The following is a 14112-nucleotide window of genomic DNA, read 5'->3' on the forward strand; positions in this document are numbered from 1 at the left end:
AGGCGCGTAGTTTGTATTCCTTCTCTCCCACACGAATTCCTTTTATCTGTTTGTCCTTTCGTATCATATTTAGGAGGACTTCCAGGACCGTAATAAAAAGTAAAGGGGGAGATAGGGCAACCTGTGCTAGTTCCCTTTTCAACTTCAAACTCCTCCGATATCACACTGTTTTACTATTACTTTAGCTTTTTGTTCTGTATAAATGGCCTTAATGCCATTCAAGAATTTTTCACCAACTCCCATCCTTTCCAAATTCCTTTTTCATAAATGTCCAAGAAACTTTATCAAATGCTTTCTCTGCATCAACAAACAATAGTGCAGCATCTGTGTTTATGTTTCTCTCCAGTTTTTCTAAAATGTCCACAATAATTCTCGTATTATTACTAATTTGTCTACCTGGCAAGAAACCTGCTTGGTCTCTATGTATGTAATCTTTCAACACTCTTTTCAGCCTTGTAGCCAATACATTTGCAAAAATTTTATAATCCACATTCAAAAAGGGATATTGGACGATAATTTTTCATTTGAGTCTTATCAGTATCTGGTTTGGAATCAGTGTGATAAAGGCTTCCTTCCACGTCTCTGGTGCCCTATCTCCTTCTAGTATCTTGTTGCAAATTTCTCTTACGGCTGCGATAGCCAGTCTTTCAATATCTTATAATATTTTGCTGTTAATCCATCCGGTCCTGGGGCCTTCCCTAATTGCATGTTGTTTTATTGCATCTTCTATCTCCTGTGTCGATATTGGGTGGTTGAGAGTAACTAATTTTTCCTCTGGGACTTTTTGCAATCCGTTCTTTTCCAGAAATCGGTCTATTTCTGCTTCATCTATCTTCTCCTCCTTGTACAGTTGCTTGTAGAATCTTTGGAAGCACCATCTGATTTCCTCCGGTTTCTCCACGTTTTTTCCATTTACTACCAAAGTATTGATGACATTTACCTTTTGTCTTTTCTTCAATTGCCAAGCTAGTAGTTTTCCACACTTATTGGCCGATTCAAATGTTCTTTGCTTCATCATTTTCACTTTCCATTCAATGTCCTGGTTCATTATATTGGCATATTGGGATTGCAAGTATTTAATTTCTTTTTGAATTTTAACACATCTGGGATGTCCTCTTAGTTCTTTTTCCTTTTCTTTAATTGATTTCAATATTCTCTCCATTTCTGCTGATTTTGTTCTCTTCTTTTTTGCTTTTTCACTAATGAGAAATCCTCTCATTACAGCTTTACTTGCATCCCAAGCAATTCTTTTCTCCACTTCGGAACTCCAATTTATCTGAAAGTATTCTTTCATCTTTTTCGCCGCTCTTTCTACTAGCTTGGTGTCTCTCATCAAAGCGTCATCCATTCTCCATCTAAAAGAATCCTTGGAAATCATTTTTAGATTTAACTGTACCGGGTTATGGTCTGAAAGAGTTTTGGGGCCAATTTCTGCCTTTTGTATTTTTGGAGCCAATTCATTCGAAATCCAAATATAATCTATCCTCGACCATGACTGCTGAGGTTCACTAAAGTAAGTTGCCTCTGTATCTGTAGGGTTTTTTAATCTCCAAGAGTCCACCAAATTCAAATTATCCACCATTTCGAAAAAAGTCTTTGGGAGTTTCCCATCGTTCGTTAGTTTGGTTCTTTGAGATCTATCCATTAATGTGGAAACTGCACCATTGAAGTCTCCAAGGCAAACTAATTGTAATCCAAATAGTCCAACAAGCAGATCATGTATTTTCTTATAAAAAATTGACTTTCCATCATTTGGTGCGTAGAGTCCCAGAATCAAAAATTTTTCGCCTTGTATATTGATTTCAATTGCGATGTATCTCCCTTCTTCATCTTTAAAAAGCTGTCTTGGGCTATATTTCTCCTTTGCATATATCACTACTCCTCTCTTCTTGACCTTATCCGATGATATAAACTCTTGGCCTAATTTTTTATTCTGTAGTAATCTTCTATGACGTCGGGCTATGTGGGTTTCCTGTAAGCATATTATATCCAAATTCTTCTTTTCTATGCTGTAAAACACTCTGCGTCTCTTTGGTCTCTGATTCAATCCCCGGACATTCCATGTCATTAACTTGAGCGCCATTTTCCTTTCTTTAGTCTTCTCCTCCAGTTGCTTCTTTTCTTATCTTTCTCTGGATCCTGGCTTGGACTTGGTAGACTTGGTAGTCCCGGCGGTGGTGGAAATACCTCTGGGAACCTGTAAAGTTGTGCTGGATCGAGTGGTGTGCCTTTAAATTGTTCCAGGTGCTTGTCCAAAAACTTTTGCTTCTCCGCCAGGGACCTTATTCTTATTTTTTCCTTCAAACGTAAATGCCAGGCCTTCTGGAAATTCCCAACTGAAGGGAATTTTCCTTTTTCTGAGCTCAGTTGCCAAATCGTTGTAAGGAACTCTTTTGTCAAGGAAAAATCTGGGGATATCCTTATAAAAAATTACTTTATTCTGCTCTACCACCAGGTTGTTTCTATAATGCAAGTCCAGAAAATAGTCCCTGTCGTATCGATCGTGTAGCACAATCAAACAGTCACTGACTGTTTTGTTGCTTTTCTTTCCTCTGGAGCCTCTTGGACCAAATCTGAAGGCCTTCACTATGCGCGCTGAGACGTTGATTTCTTCTATCTCCCAAAATCCTGAGAATAACTTCACTATATAAGCTTTTAGGTCTTCCCCTTCCAATTCTGGAAGACCCCTTAGGCGGATGTTGCCCTCTCTTTGATGTAGTTGCAGAAACGCGAGAGACTCTTCAACAGACCTCTGTCGTGTTCCAATATTCTCTATCTGCTCCAAATCTAAATTGTCCAATTTTTCCTCCACCTTTTTTATTTTTTCCTTGACCACTTTAATTTCCTCTGAGTCCTTTTTCAAGGTGGTCACCTCTTGCCCAATCCTATTAATCTCTTCTCTATTCTTCCTTACATTCTCCTCAATTTGCCCAATAGATTTTTCTAGGGTCTGCGTAGAATTTTTAATATCAGCTTTTATGTCAGCTTGTAATTTTTCTATTGCTGAGTTCACTGCTGTATTTCCTGATGAAACTTGATCTTGTGTTTGCTTCAACCCTTCAGTAACGCTTTTCAGTCCTGCTGCAATTTCTGCCACACTAACAACCAATTTCTCCATTTGTTCCTGTAGAGTTAGGGAAACAGAGCCTTTTCTTTTTTCAGAGCCAGTTCCTTTAGATCTAGTTTCCATTCCCTGTGGGCTCTGCAGCTGTAGTCTCAAGGTCACTCCAGTTGCTGTAGTAACAATCTCAGACATTCACAGCAGAAGGCCAACAGTCCCAAAAGTAAACACCAGGTGGCCAGCAGCTCAGTTCTGAGAACAAAGAGACTGCTGAGCCAGGAACCCACACCAGTCCCAAAAATCCAACTTTTAGGCAAAGAGTTTAAGTTTTCCAAAATATAAATTCCTTAAAGCCAAGAAGAGTCCACTTTCATATAGCCCAAGTCAGTAACAGTTCCTAACTTGCAGTGTTACCACCAAAGTCCATAGAGTAACTTGTATCTGGTTACAAAGAAGTCAAAATGTCTCCACTGGTAAACAGTCACTGAGACACCAACAAAGAAAAAATGGCAACAATATATCACAGCCCGCTACTGACCCGGAATCCTAATCCAGAGGGTGAGGGGCATCTTCTTTTGCCATATCAACTGTTTTTAAGTCTTTAAACAACCTTTAAGCAACTTTTAAACCACTTTTAAAAAGTTTGGCAGAGTTCGCAAAACTTTCCCGTTAGTCGCGGCTTTGATCTTTTAGCGCTACCAAACTCGCTCAAACAGTACAAAGGGAACAGGCTTCCTTTTGCAATTTCCTCTGCAAGCAGTTCTCTTTAAACTTGTAAAGTAATCCAATTCTTTAACTTACAGAGTTTCTTTGTAAGATTCTGTGTAGGAAGTGCCGGGTGCTCGGGTCTGGCGGGATCGCTGCTTTGATCCTCCGCAGGCAGTCGCTTCTTCAGTCCCGTGCTGGGGCTCCGCTCGCCTGGTTTTCCCCCTTACGAGGGTCAATCAGGAGCGGAGACAGCACGTCTGGGACCCACGAAGCCGTCGGTCCACGGGACGCTCTTCCCGTGGCTTTAAGGGACCCGCGGCGCAGGCACGGAAATCCCTATCGCCTAGCGGAGGACGGAGCCATCGGACTCCCGTCCGCCATTGACTCGGCACCTAACCGGAAGTGTCTAGGGCAGCACGTTTCTTGGGGACTTTCCAGTTCTCCCTGCCCTTTCAGGGTGGCCCAGCTTGAATTTCATGGGCCCTTTTCACAGCAGCACCTGCGATATTATGAATTGCATCTGTTTCATCTTGCTAAGATGTCAGGGACCGTTTTCTTTTCCCCTTACGCTGCTACCTGATCAGAATATTGGTGCCATCTTCTTCCATTACTGTATTCAACCTGCTGTTTGTTCCAATTCTGGCTCTCCTCCCACCTCCTGTCCTGGTTTTCTAAATGAGCACCAAAAATAAGGTGCTGTTTCTCTGTAAGAGGTTCGATTCCCCCTTTTGAATTAACCTGAAGCAACAGAGCTTCAGGTTAGCAAACGTGAATTACTGTACATGTGCTGTGTTTTTCTTGCTCCATTTGCAGAAAATGCTCCAGTGTCTGCCGTCAAGCAGCCAGAGAAAGTGGCAGCAACCAGACAAGAAATATTCCAAGGTATGATATCACCTTGTATTTGAGAATAGAATGTGACAGTTGGGCAATTTGTAGGATTATTCCCTCAGTCTTTCGATATCTGAGATTTTTTCTGATAGATGAAGTGTGTTAACTAGAAATGTGTTTTGGGGAGAGTAGAGTCAAAATCAACTACTTTTTTATTTATATAGCAGGTGGGGGAGCTAGATCTGGCAACTGGGCTAACTTTGACTAAATAAAAATGGACAAATTGCCAATTCTAGATGGCATCCTCCACAAGAACTCAAATGTGAAATTGTTGGTCTTCTAAACAGAAATATGAAACTTGTCCCTCAGATCAACCTGCATGCATTAGCTGCTTTCCAGTTCTCAGGTTACACCATTTTTAAAAAAGGGATCCAGCGAGGATCCTGAAAGTTAAAGGTCAGTTAGCTTAATGTTTGTTTGGGGGAAACTGGTGGAAAGTATTGTTAAGGATAAAATAGCCAAGCATATAAGAACAAGTCTTGCTGAAGTAGAACCAGCTTGGCTTCTGTGAGGGAAAATCCTTTCTCACAAACCTATTAAGAGTTCTTTGACAGTGTCAACAAGCATAGATAGAGGTGATCTGTGGTGTACTTTGACTTTCAAAAAGCTTTCCACAAGGTAGCTCACCAAAGACTGCTGAGTAAGCAATTCCTGAATCAAGAATTGGTTAGGTGCTGGAAGCAGAGAGCAGGAATAAATGGAAGTCCCCCAAGGATCAGTACTAGGACCTGTGATCTTTAACTTGTTCATAATTGAATAGGATGCTGGACTAGATGGGCCATTCTCCTGATTCAGCAGGCTCTTCTTGTGTTGTTCTGTACCTAAATGCTTTTATCCATATTTTACAGATGAGGGAACTGAGGCTGGGAGTTGTTTATACCCCTAAGCTATGGTCTAAGTAGAGCAGAAATCTTGAATACGTTCCACTTGCCAATTCTCTCTCTCTGTCCTTGCACTTGACTTTAGAAAACATGCTCTGACAGTGAATGGAAACCTATTTGTTGCCTTTTTAAAAACTGTATTTTAGAACAATTAGCTGCTATCCCAGAGTTCCGAGAACTCGGCCCGCTGTTCAAGTCCTCTTCTGAGCCAGTGGCTCTTACAGAATTGGAGACGGAGTATGTGATCCACTGTACCAAGCACACGTTCACAAACCACATGGTGTTCCAGGTGGGTACTGCGTTGAAAATACATGAGTAGTTCAGTAGTCTCTTCCATTTATAGATGGGTTAATGTCTGGACATCTCAGAGTTGTTTACAGTATAATATATGCACAGTGGGTGCAATAAAAAATAATGTCACATGGTTTACCTGCAAATAAATGCCAAATATGGTTTCCATATCCATGAAAACAGTATCAGTATAAAGTCAAATAGCATTTGAGGCAGCATAAGGTAGAATCCTAACAAACATAAAACACCCTTTTCATACCGCCACTTGCCCAGTCTCATGCTCACAACATCCGTTCCCCAATCACTACAATCATTCACTACCTCTGTCAACCAACCAATCGCACTCAGCACCCACATACAAAGGATTGCTGCCAATCATATACATAAAAGAGAGTCTCCTTTTCTGGAGGCTAGGGCCCTAGCCAATGGATTCAAATTACAAGAACGGAGTTTCTGTCTAAACATCTGGAGGAACTTTCAGGCAGTAAGAGCTGTTCCATCAGTGGAACGGGGTCCCTCGGGAGGTGGTGGGCCCTCCTTCCTTGGAGGTTTTTAAGCAGAGGTTGGGTGGTCATCTGTCATGGATGCTTTAGCTGAGATTCCGGCATTGCAGACGGTTGGACTAGAGTAGACGACCCTCAGGGGGCCCTTCCAACTCTACGGTTCTGTGATTCTACATATGCTTGCACACCTCTCTGTCCTCCATCCAGGCAGTCAAGAGGCATACCTGGAGGTCAAGGACATATTCTCACGAGATAAAACACTCAGAGGTTTGAAGCAGGGCTGTGGCTGGTGAAGAGATGTGGCCTGGGTACAGTCTCAAGAGGCTTAGTTAGTTAGAGGGCTGCCTTTGGTCCCTGGTTCTGAGGTTCCCCATCCCTGCCCTAAGACTTAACCACATTGGGTCTGGGTTTAAACAAAATGAGTAACCGTGGTTCATTAAACCTTCCAATCTTCTTGTGGCTGAACTGGAGGAGGAGAATGGGGGGCATGCAAATAACACGGAGGCCTAGTGCCTAGAATGATTCATTTGGGGTTGTCCCTCCCAGAGGCCTCAGACCAGAGCATTTCCCTCAGCTAAGCAGGGTCAGATAATTGATGCATGCAGCACAGCTCCATGAGGGTAGGTTGGATTAGCTTATGGCAAGGCACGGGTTCCTTTTTATATCTGAAACATGGGGAGGTGTCCTAGTGGACCCCATTACAATGCTAAGAACCACTTTTGATGCTGATTCTAAAATATATGCAGATTTGTTTTACTACTGAAAGTGTATATGCCTTGGGAAATGTGCACTCCAGTGGTGATGCTGGAGGATGGAAAGCCATTCTTAAGGATGTTTCAGCCCAAGAAATATTGTAGCACAGGAAGCCAATGCAGGCAACTCTCAACTTACACTGGGGTTATGTTCCGGGGATAGAGTGTAAAGCCAAAATCGTCTATTGTCAAAACTCATGGGGCTCAGTGGCATGGAAGGTGGGATTGCCAAAGTCTCTCCCCCCCCCCCCGAAATATGCCTTTTCCACCCATTTTTTATTTGATTGATTGATTGTCAAGTACTTAAAGCTGAATAGTTAAATGTGTGTAAGTTGTGAGTTACTGTATGTGGAAATTGCATTGTCATGGAAGCAGGTTCTGTGCCTGTGCTGGCTCAAGAACTGCACTGGCCTACAACTTAGTTGGGTGTGGAGGGTCAACCCAGGACCAGTGCAGGCACTATGCCTGCAGATGCACTGAAGCAATACGTCTGCTCCCTGCCTTCTGCAGTTATCTCCTTAAATGTGGGTCTTAATATGTGTGTCTTTGAAAACTATTGTTGGAAACCAGTTAACCTGAAAGACCGCCTACTCCTCTGTAAACCAGCAAGATCATTTATATCCTCCGCATATCTCACCCTACAGAATGTTATAGGGTGGTGCCCCCAAAATGGGCATTTTCCGCTATTGCCCCTATATTATGGAACACCCTTCCCTCTGAAGCAGCAACCACCAGTCACTTCAGATATCGTATAAAGACACATATTTTGGCCCAGGTTTTCCCTAATCCCTAAAATCATACTCTGTCTTAATGTAAATTCCCATAATTTTTGTTTTTATATATTACTTTTATATTACCCTTTTACTGACCCCAGGATCTCCATACATAGTGCCCAGGTTTGCGCCGTGGAGAGGTCACTTTGGTGCTGCTAACACAGCAAAAACAACATTGGGGGGCAGCAGTTATGAGTTTCTGGTCTCTGCAGCCACAGCAGGTTGCTGTGATTCTCTGGCAGCCTGGCTTTGCTTCCGGAGGGACACTCCATTGTCTCTTGAGACAGACAGATACCAACAACTGTTTTTTGTTTCGTTTTTGTGTTGTATATTGCTCAGAATTATTTTTAAAGAAAGATTAAGTGACTTAGAAATGCTTACCCCAAACTTTACAGCACAGTACAGTAAAGTACACAATATTTTGTGCCATGACGTTCCTTGATTTTCCCTGATAGTTTGACTGCACAAACACCCTGAATGATCAGATCCTGGAAAATGTCACAGTGCAGATGGAGCCAACTGAAGCATATGAGGTCATTGGTTACATACCTGCCAAAAGTTTGCTGTACAACCAACCTGGCACTTGCTATACATTGATTGCATTGCCCGAAGAGGACCCAACAGCGGGTAACAAGATTTTCTCTGTTTTCTTCCCTTCTCAGTCAGACCAAGCTCCCTTGTAGTTCTGAGTTTGCAGCCCCTGCCCATTTTAACAGACATTAAATGATTATAACATTACAAGCACTCCTCTCAGTCCTCAGTGACACTTTAATAAATAGGCAGACTGGACCTAGGAGCTGAGACAGGAATATAAATTAACCTGTACATTTCACATTTCTTTGTGCTTAATTTTTTCCCCTTTTTCTTTTTGCCCTTTCTGCAGTGGCCTGTACGTTCAGCTGCATGATGAAATTCACTGTCAAGGACTGTGACCCGAACACTGGTGAAGCAGAGGAAGAGGGCTATGAGGACGAATATGTGGTAAGAGGAGATTTAGCTACTTTCCTGCCCTTTTTCAGTGTCACCTGGTCAGGAGGTGAGATGTGCGCCAAGGCAAGGCCATCTGGGGGTGACATGGCTTTGCCCCCCGACCTCCTCTGGGGAGCCGTGGCTTGATCTAACAAATGAATTAGGAAACCCTGTATCATCAGGGCCAGAGGATGGATTGACCAGCTTCTGAGCTAACAGGCTGTTGAGTCTCAGCATGTCCAGATGGCTAAGTGTCAAACCTGGGGTGTCCTGTCACCAGCTGCTCACACACAGACCTGGCTTATAACCAGCTGAATGTTGGCAGCCATTCACTTGAAGGCTGTGACATCTCCCTGGGGCATGACTACTCTGAGCTCCGTGCTATCCCCACATTTCATGGATAACATGTTCCAGCAAAGCTGTTTTGCTTGTAATCGTTTGGGCAAGGAGGTTTTTTAAAGCAAAGTACACCCTTCCTGGCACACTTAAAATACCAAAGGTTCTACCCCCCCCCCCCCCCGCAGTATGAATACATAATAATATGCTCTACAGAGAGTATAGCTGATGCGCTGTGTGGAGGATAGTGATGAGCCAGCTTTTATGCTTAGTGGGTTTCATTTTATGTCTCAGGGCCATTGATTTCCTGTCAGCTTAGGGCACCATGGAAGTATTCTAAGTGTCAAACCTACAGGAACATTTTGTGGGGAGGGCTCCCTTTTTCCCGTTCCCTGGGAGTTGTTGTTTTTACTCCCACCATGCAACTGATATTTCGAGCCTGGGCTGTTTTACCTTCTCCTGTGCAGAGATTTTGCTTGCCCTAAGACTTGTCTTCTCCCTGCAGCTTCAGTCCCATTACACAGGATGGCATTTCTTTTTTCCGCTCTGAAGAGCAGACCGCACAATGCAACTTTGACCCTGGCTCTGATCTATTGATTTTGCTTCTCCGTTTCTTCCTCCCCACCCCGCCCAAGTGTCTGGCAATTCTGCTGAGAGTCACATCCGCCGTGTGTGCTGCTCCAAAAGCTGCCCACTAAAAAGACCATCATTTGGGAATGGAAAAAAGTGACAGCGTTCAATCTGCATTTGCGCCGTATTAGAAACATAAGTGACACGCTGTGTCATGCTGCTAAAGGCTCAAAACATATTCTTTCTCTCTCCTCCTCTTTCGGCTGGTGTGTGAAGTTATTTCTTGGAAGGGCAACACAAGCCTCTCCTGCATATGCAGACCATAATGTGAGTCAGGCTCCCTAAAGGGAGGCCTTGTGTTATGAGGAGACCAAGTCTCCTTCCCCACCCTCCGGAAATATCATGCAGATCAGCCTGTTTTGCATATCCTTTTTCTTCTTTGGCGATCACTCGTAGCTGAGTAAGATTGTCTTCCATAAACACGGTTTTAACAATGAGTCCGTAAGTGACTGTGGAGGCCAATTCTGGACCCACGCATCCTTCCACAGTGGGGACATTGGTTCCCGGGCGGGAGTTGATCACGGTGTGGATCTGCCTTAGCACGTTTCTCCCTTGCGTTCTGAGTTTGAGTGTCTTCAAAGTCCATGACACCTTTCGTAAAGGCTGTAGAGCACCCAACTCACACATAGTGGGCATGATTCATGGGATGAACTCTGTCAGCAGAAGCCAAGTGGAAGTGCTGCTGCTTGTGCAGCAGGGCTTTTCCAACCACCTCTTCCCCTGTGTGCCCCCCCTCCACATTGGCTTTTGGAGGGGATGGTCAGGAAAGCACTCAGAAGAGCATGCAGGGAGAGGGGCAATCCTTCCATCTGGCAAGCTGATGTTTGTAATGGCGTGACTTGGAAGGGCACACCACTCCTCCGTCCAGCATGTGATTTGGGTGCCAGCCCAGTGATTCTGTGGAAAGACGGGCATTAATGGATGTTGAAAACTAGATGACTGGTAAAGGAGAGGGAGTACAGAAGAGGCAGAGTCACAGGCATATAGAGTACTCTGCAAAACACAGAACACCTTGGCCAGCATCCATCTGAATCCAGGGGTGAGGAACCTTTTTGACTCTAGGGGCCAAATCCTCATTAGGATTAGCCTCGTGGGCCAAATTCTGTGGGTGGGTGTGGCTGCTGATCTGTCAGTCACATGACACATGATTGGCAGGTGGCCAACCTGGGGGGAAATGTAAGCCCTTTAAAACTTTATCCTGTCTTAAAGCTACTAAGTGCCCTTTGAAGCAGCCTCCAAACCGTCCTTTAAATTGGAAGGGGCAAGAGGAGAGATGCCTTAAAGTGATGGGGGTTACAGCTGTTCAATGAACCAATGGCAAAGCTTGATACAGAGTAGATACCGTTTCACATATCCTTTTTTTATATATTAGCTGGAAGACATCGAGGTGACCATAGCAGATCACATCCAAAGGGTTCTGAAGCCAAATTTTGGAGCAGCCTGGGAAGAAGTTGGCGATGAGTTTGAAAAAGAAGAGACTTTCACGTTATCCACAGTGAAAACACTGGAAGGTAATATTTGCGGGGCTCTTGATATCTTTCTCCCTGCCCCCCCCCCTGAGTTTTTAAGTATTTTCTCTTGGATTATGATATGGTCCCCAATATATTTCTTTCCACAGAGGCAGTAGGCAATATTGTCAGGTTTCTAGGGATGCAGCCCTGCGAGCGGTCAGATAAAGTGCCTGAAAACAAGAACTCTCATGCCTTGTACCTGGCAGGTGAGTTGTTGTGCTAATATATTGGTTTCAATTTTTGTGGTGATCCTAATGGGTACAGCTGAGTAGGTAACTTAGAAAGTAACTACCGAAGTATAACACTGGATAACTGTTAGCCAAAACATTATTAATGTAAGGGCCATTCTAATTTTCAGGTCTTTTTCTTTTCAAGTGTCGTATGTTTCTTTGGAATTTTAGTTTAATGCTTTCGAGGTAGCGGAGATGCAGAATTCTTCTAAGCATTTGAGATGCTGATGGATAGCCTAATGATATTGTCTTACTCATATCTACTACAGGTGTATTTCGGGGTGGCCACGATCTCTTGGTTCGTTCTCGTCTTGTCCTGACAGACATTGTGACAATGCAAGTCACAGCACGGAGTGGGAAGAACTTCCTGTGGATGTTGTCATGGCCTCTGTTGGTTAAACACAATATAGGACTCCATATTTCAAACTCTGAAGCCAAAGGGGGTGTTGGAAATGGTATCCCCACTACTCTGGATGTCGGGCGAGAGAATCATTAGAACATTAGCTCTTTTCTAATTAGGGGAAAAAAATGAAAATATGTGTGAGTTAAAGCTAAAGAGTGTTTAAAGTATCACCAGAGGTTTTCTGAAATACTGAACCAGTAATTTTTTTCAGGATCTCTAAACCATTTCAAAAGAGCATCCTTTTCATATCAGACTCTGCAGGATCCCAGTGCCTAAAGATGCTCACACCAGCGCCTGTTGTAGCAACAGTGTGTCAGATCCTTTCTGTGATCAGTGAGAGCCTTTCCCATTATGGCAATTTCTATTTTTGTTTGACATGTTTTAAGCCCTTCAAAACAGATCATAAAACTAAAAGCATGAATTTACTCTCATTGCCGCTACCAGTCTAGTTGATGGTGGCATTAAAATAGAAGACAACATTCTCTTTCCTTACCTGTATCCAATAAAATACAGAAACACAAAAAGGCTACCTTGGTATTCTCAAGAATTTGAAAGGAAAGAAATGCCTCGGAGTAGTATCTCTTGCCCACATTAGAATGCAATTTCAGCCACAGAGTACAAATTCAGTGGACCTATTACTTGTTCGTATCAAAACTGACTGACTTCCCTTTCCATTAAGGATAGTTGACCCGTTTTTCTTTCGTTAAAACAATTAAGTTATGCACAAATGTAAAAAGATGTTTCTAGTGGCAGTAATTGGCAGCAGAGAAGCAGCAGGGGTGATCTAGAGTGGAGAAACAGTGAATAGAGAAATGTTTAGCTTCTGACCCCACTATATTGCTCCATTCACCCTCTACCAAAGCAGTTTTTTCCATGCTAACAGCAGCAAAATAAAGCAATTGGCCTACCATATCACACAGTTTGGTCCTAAAATAGGATGTCTCTTTCTTGTATTTTACAGTATCTGGGGAAAAGAATTGGTCTAATAAATTGCTGATAGTCACATTGCTTCATTGATTGTAATGCATTTGTTTTAAATAATTAGCATTTTATTTTATTGAAAGTACTTGGAGTTTTGTTTTATTTATACGGGCTAATATTGTGCTTTGTTCTACTCTGCATAATTTTGTACATAAAAGTTGTGCCATGTAAGCCAAGATTTAAACAGTATAGCGTTCTTTTTGAAAAGTATGTGGTTGGTCATTATGGTTGTGAAGGGGGTTGTGGTTCACATTTCATATTTATATGGCTTTGGCAAGGAAAGGAATAGTTTTACAGAGAGCATATAAGGGCAAGTTCACCCATAAGTTATATGCTCAGGCTTTACATTCAGCAAAGCTCCTGCCAGTTCTGGTTCCTTCAGAGTCTACTTGCAGAGTACATACATTTTCAAACACATCACTATTCACATTATTATTTATAGGGGTGGTGCCCCAAATACCTTGCATGTAGCTCAAAAAATGTGTGCAATGGCGCTAAGAATTGTCAAAGACGGCACCAGATATGTTCAGCATTAAAACACTTCTCTTCCACCTGCTTCAAACTCCCATTAGCAAGATGCCTTATATTAAGTCAGATCATTGGTTCATCTACCCCAGGATTGTCTACTCTTGAACAGCAGTGGCCCTCCTGGGTTTGAGATGGGTCTTTCCCATCCCTACCTGGAAATGCTAAGAATTGCACCTGGGAGTGTCCATTTGCAAAATAGTTTGCTGTTCCACTGAGCTACAGTTCTCCCAACAAGTTTCTTGCTGTGTTGTGGTCATTCTCTCATCCCAGCAAATGCACATCTTGTTTTGCCTTACGCATTGTCTTCACTGAAGTTTGGGGTACAGTACTGATATTCAGGGCTTGTGATACCTGTTTTTATAGCTGTTGCTAAAGTCTGTGTTTACATGACAGTGGGCTCTCCTGCGCCAGGAACATATCCCCTGGATTCGTCAGCTTGATTATATTTCTGTACTCTATTGATGAAGTCAGCCTGCTATCCTCGTGCATTCAAAGCGTGTGGAAAAAGCACATGCAGCGGCACAAATGGGGGGGGGGGAGATAACCAAACAGAAAACAACCAGGTGCGATGGCTCTGCCAACATCACTTAATGGCCTGTAGAAAAAGAGAGCAGGTTATCCTCTCAGTGGCAGAGGATGGATAATGTCAAGGTGGAATTCGGGCAGG

General features: G+C 43.0%; 1 protein-coding gene across 2 annotated transcripts in view; it reads left to right on the forward strand.

Annotated features, from left to right (window-relative positions):
* The window catches only part of COPG1 (COPI coat complex subunit gamma 1), a 36907-nt gene extending 23806 nt beyond the window's left edge, over positions 1-13101 (forward strand). For both annotated transcript variants that reach the window (XM_033141019.1, XM_033141018.1), the window contains exons 18-24: positions 4583-4651; positions 5685-5827; positions 8313-8484; positions 8741-8838; positions 11165-11303; positions 11411-11509; positions 11803-13101. In XM_033141019.1, coding sequence (XP_032996910.1) covers positions 4583-4651; positions 5685-5827; positions 8313-8484; positions 8741-8838; positions 11165-11303; positions 11411-11509; positions 11803-12029 — 947 coding nt within the window. In that variant the 3' untranslated portion in view covers positions 12030-13101. The remainder of the gene's footprint in view (positions 1-4582; positions 4652-5684; positions 5828-8312; positions 8485-8740; positions 8839-11164; positions 11304-11410; positions 11510-11802) is intronic.
* The last annotated feature ends 1011 nt before the right edge of the window (positions 13102-14112 follow it).

This window comes from Lacerta agilis, chromosome 2 (assembly GCF_009819535.1).
Source record: "Lacerta agilis isolate rLacAgi1 chromosome 2, rLacAgi1.pri, whole genome shotgun sequence".
NCBI classification, from domain to species: Eukaryota; Metazoa; Chordata; class Lepidosauria; order Squamata; family Lacertidae; genus Lacerta; species Lacerta agilis.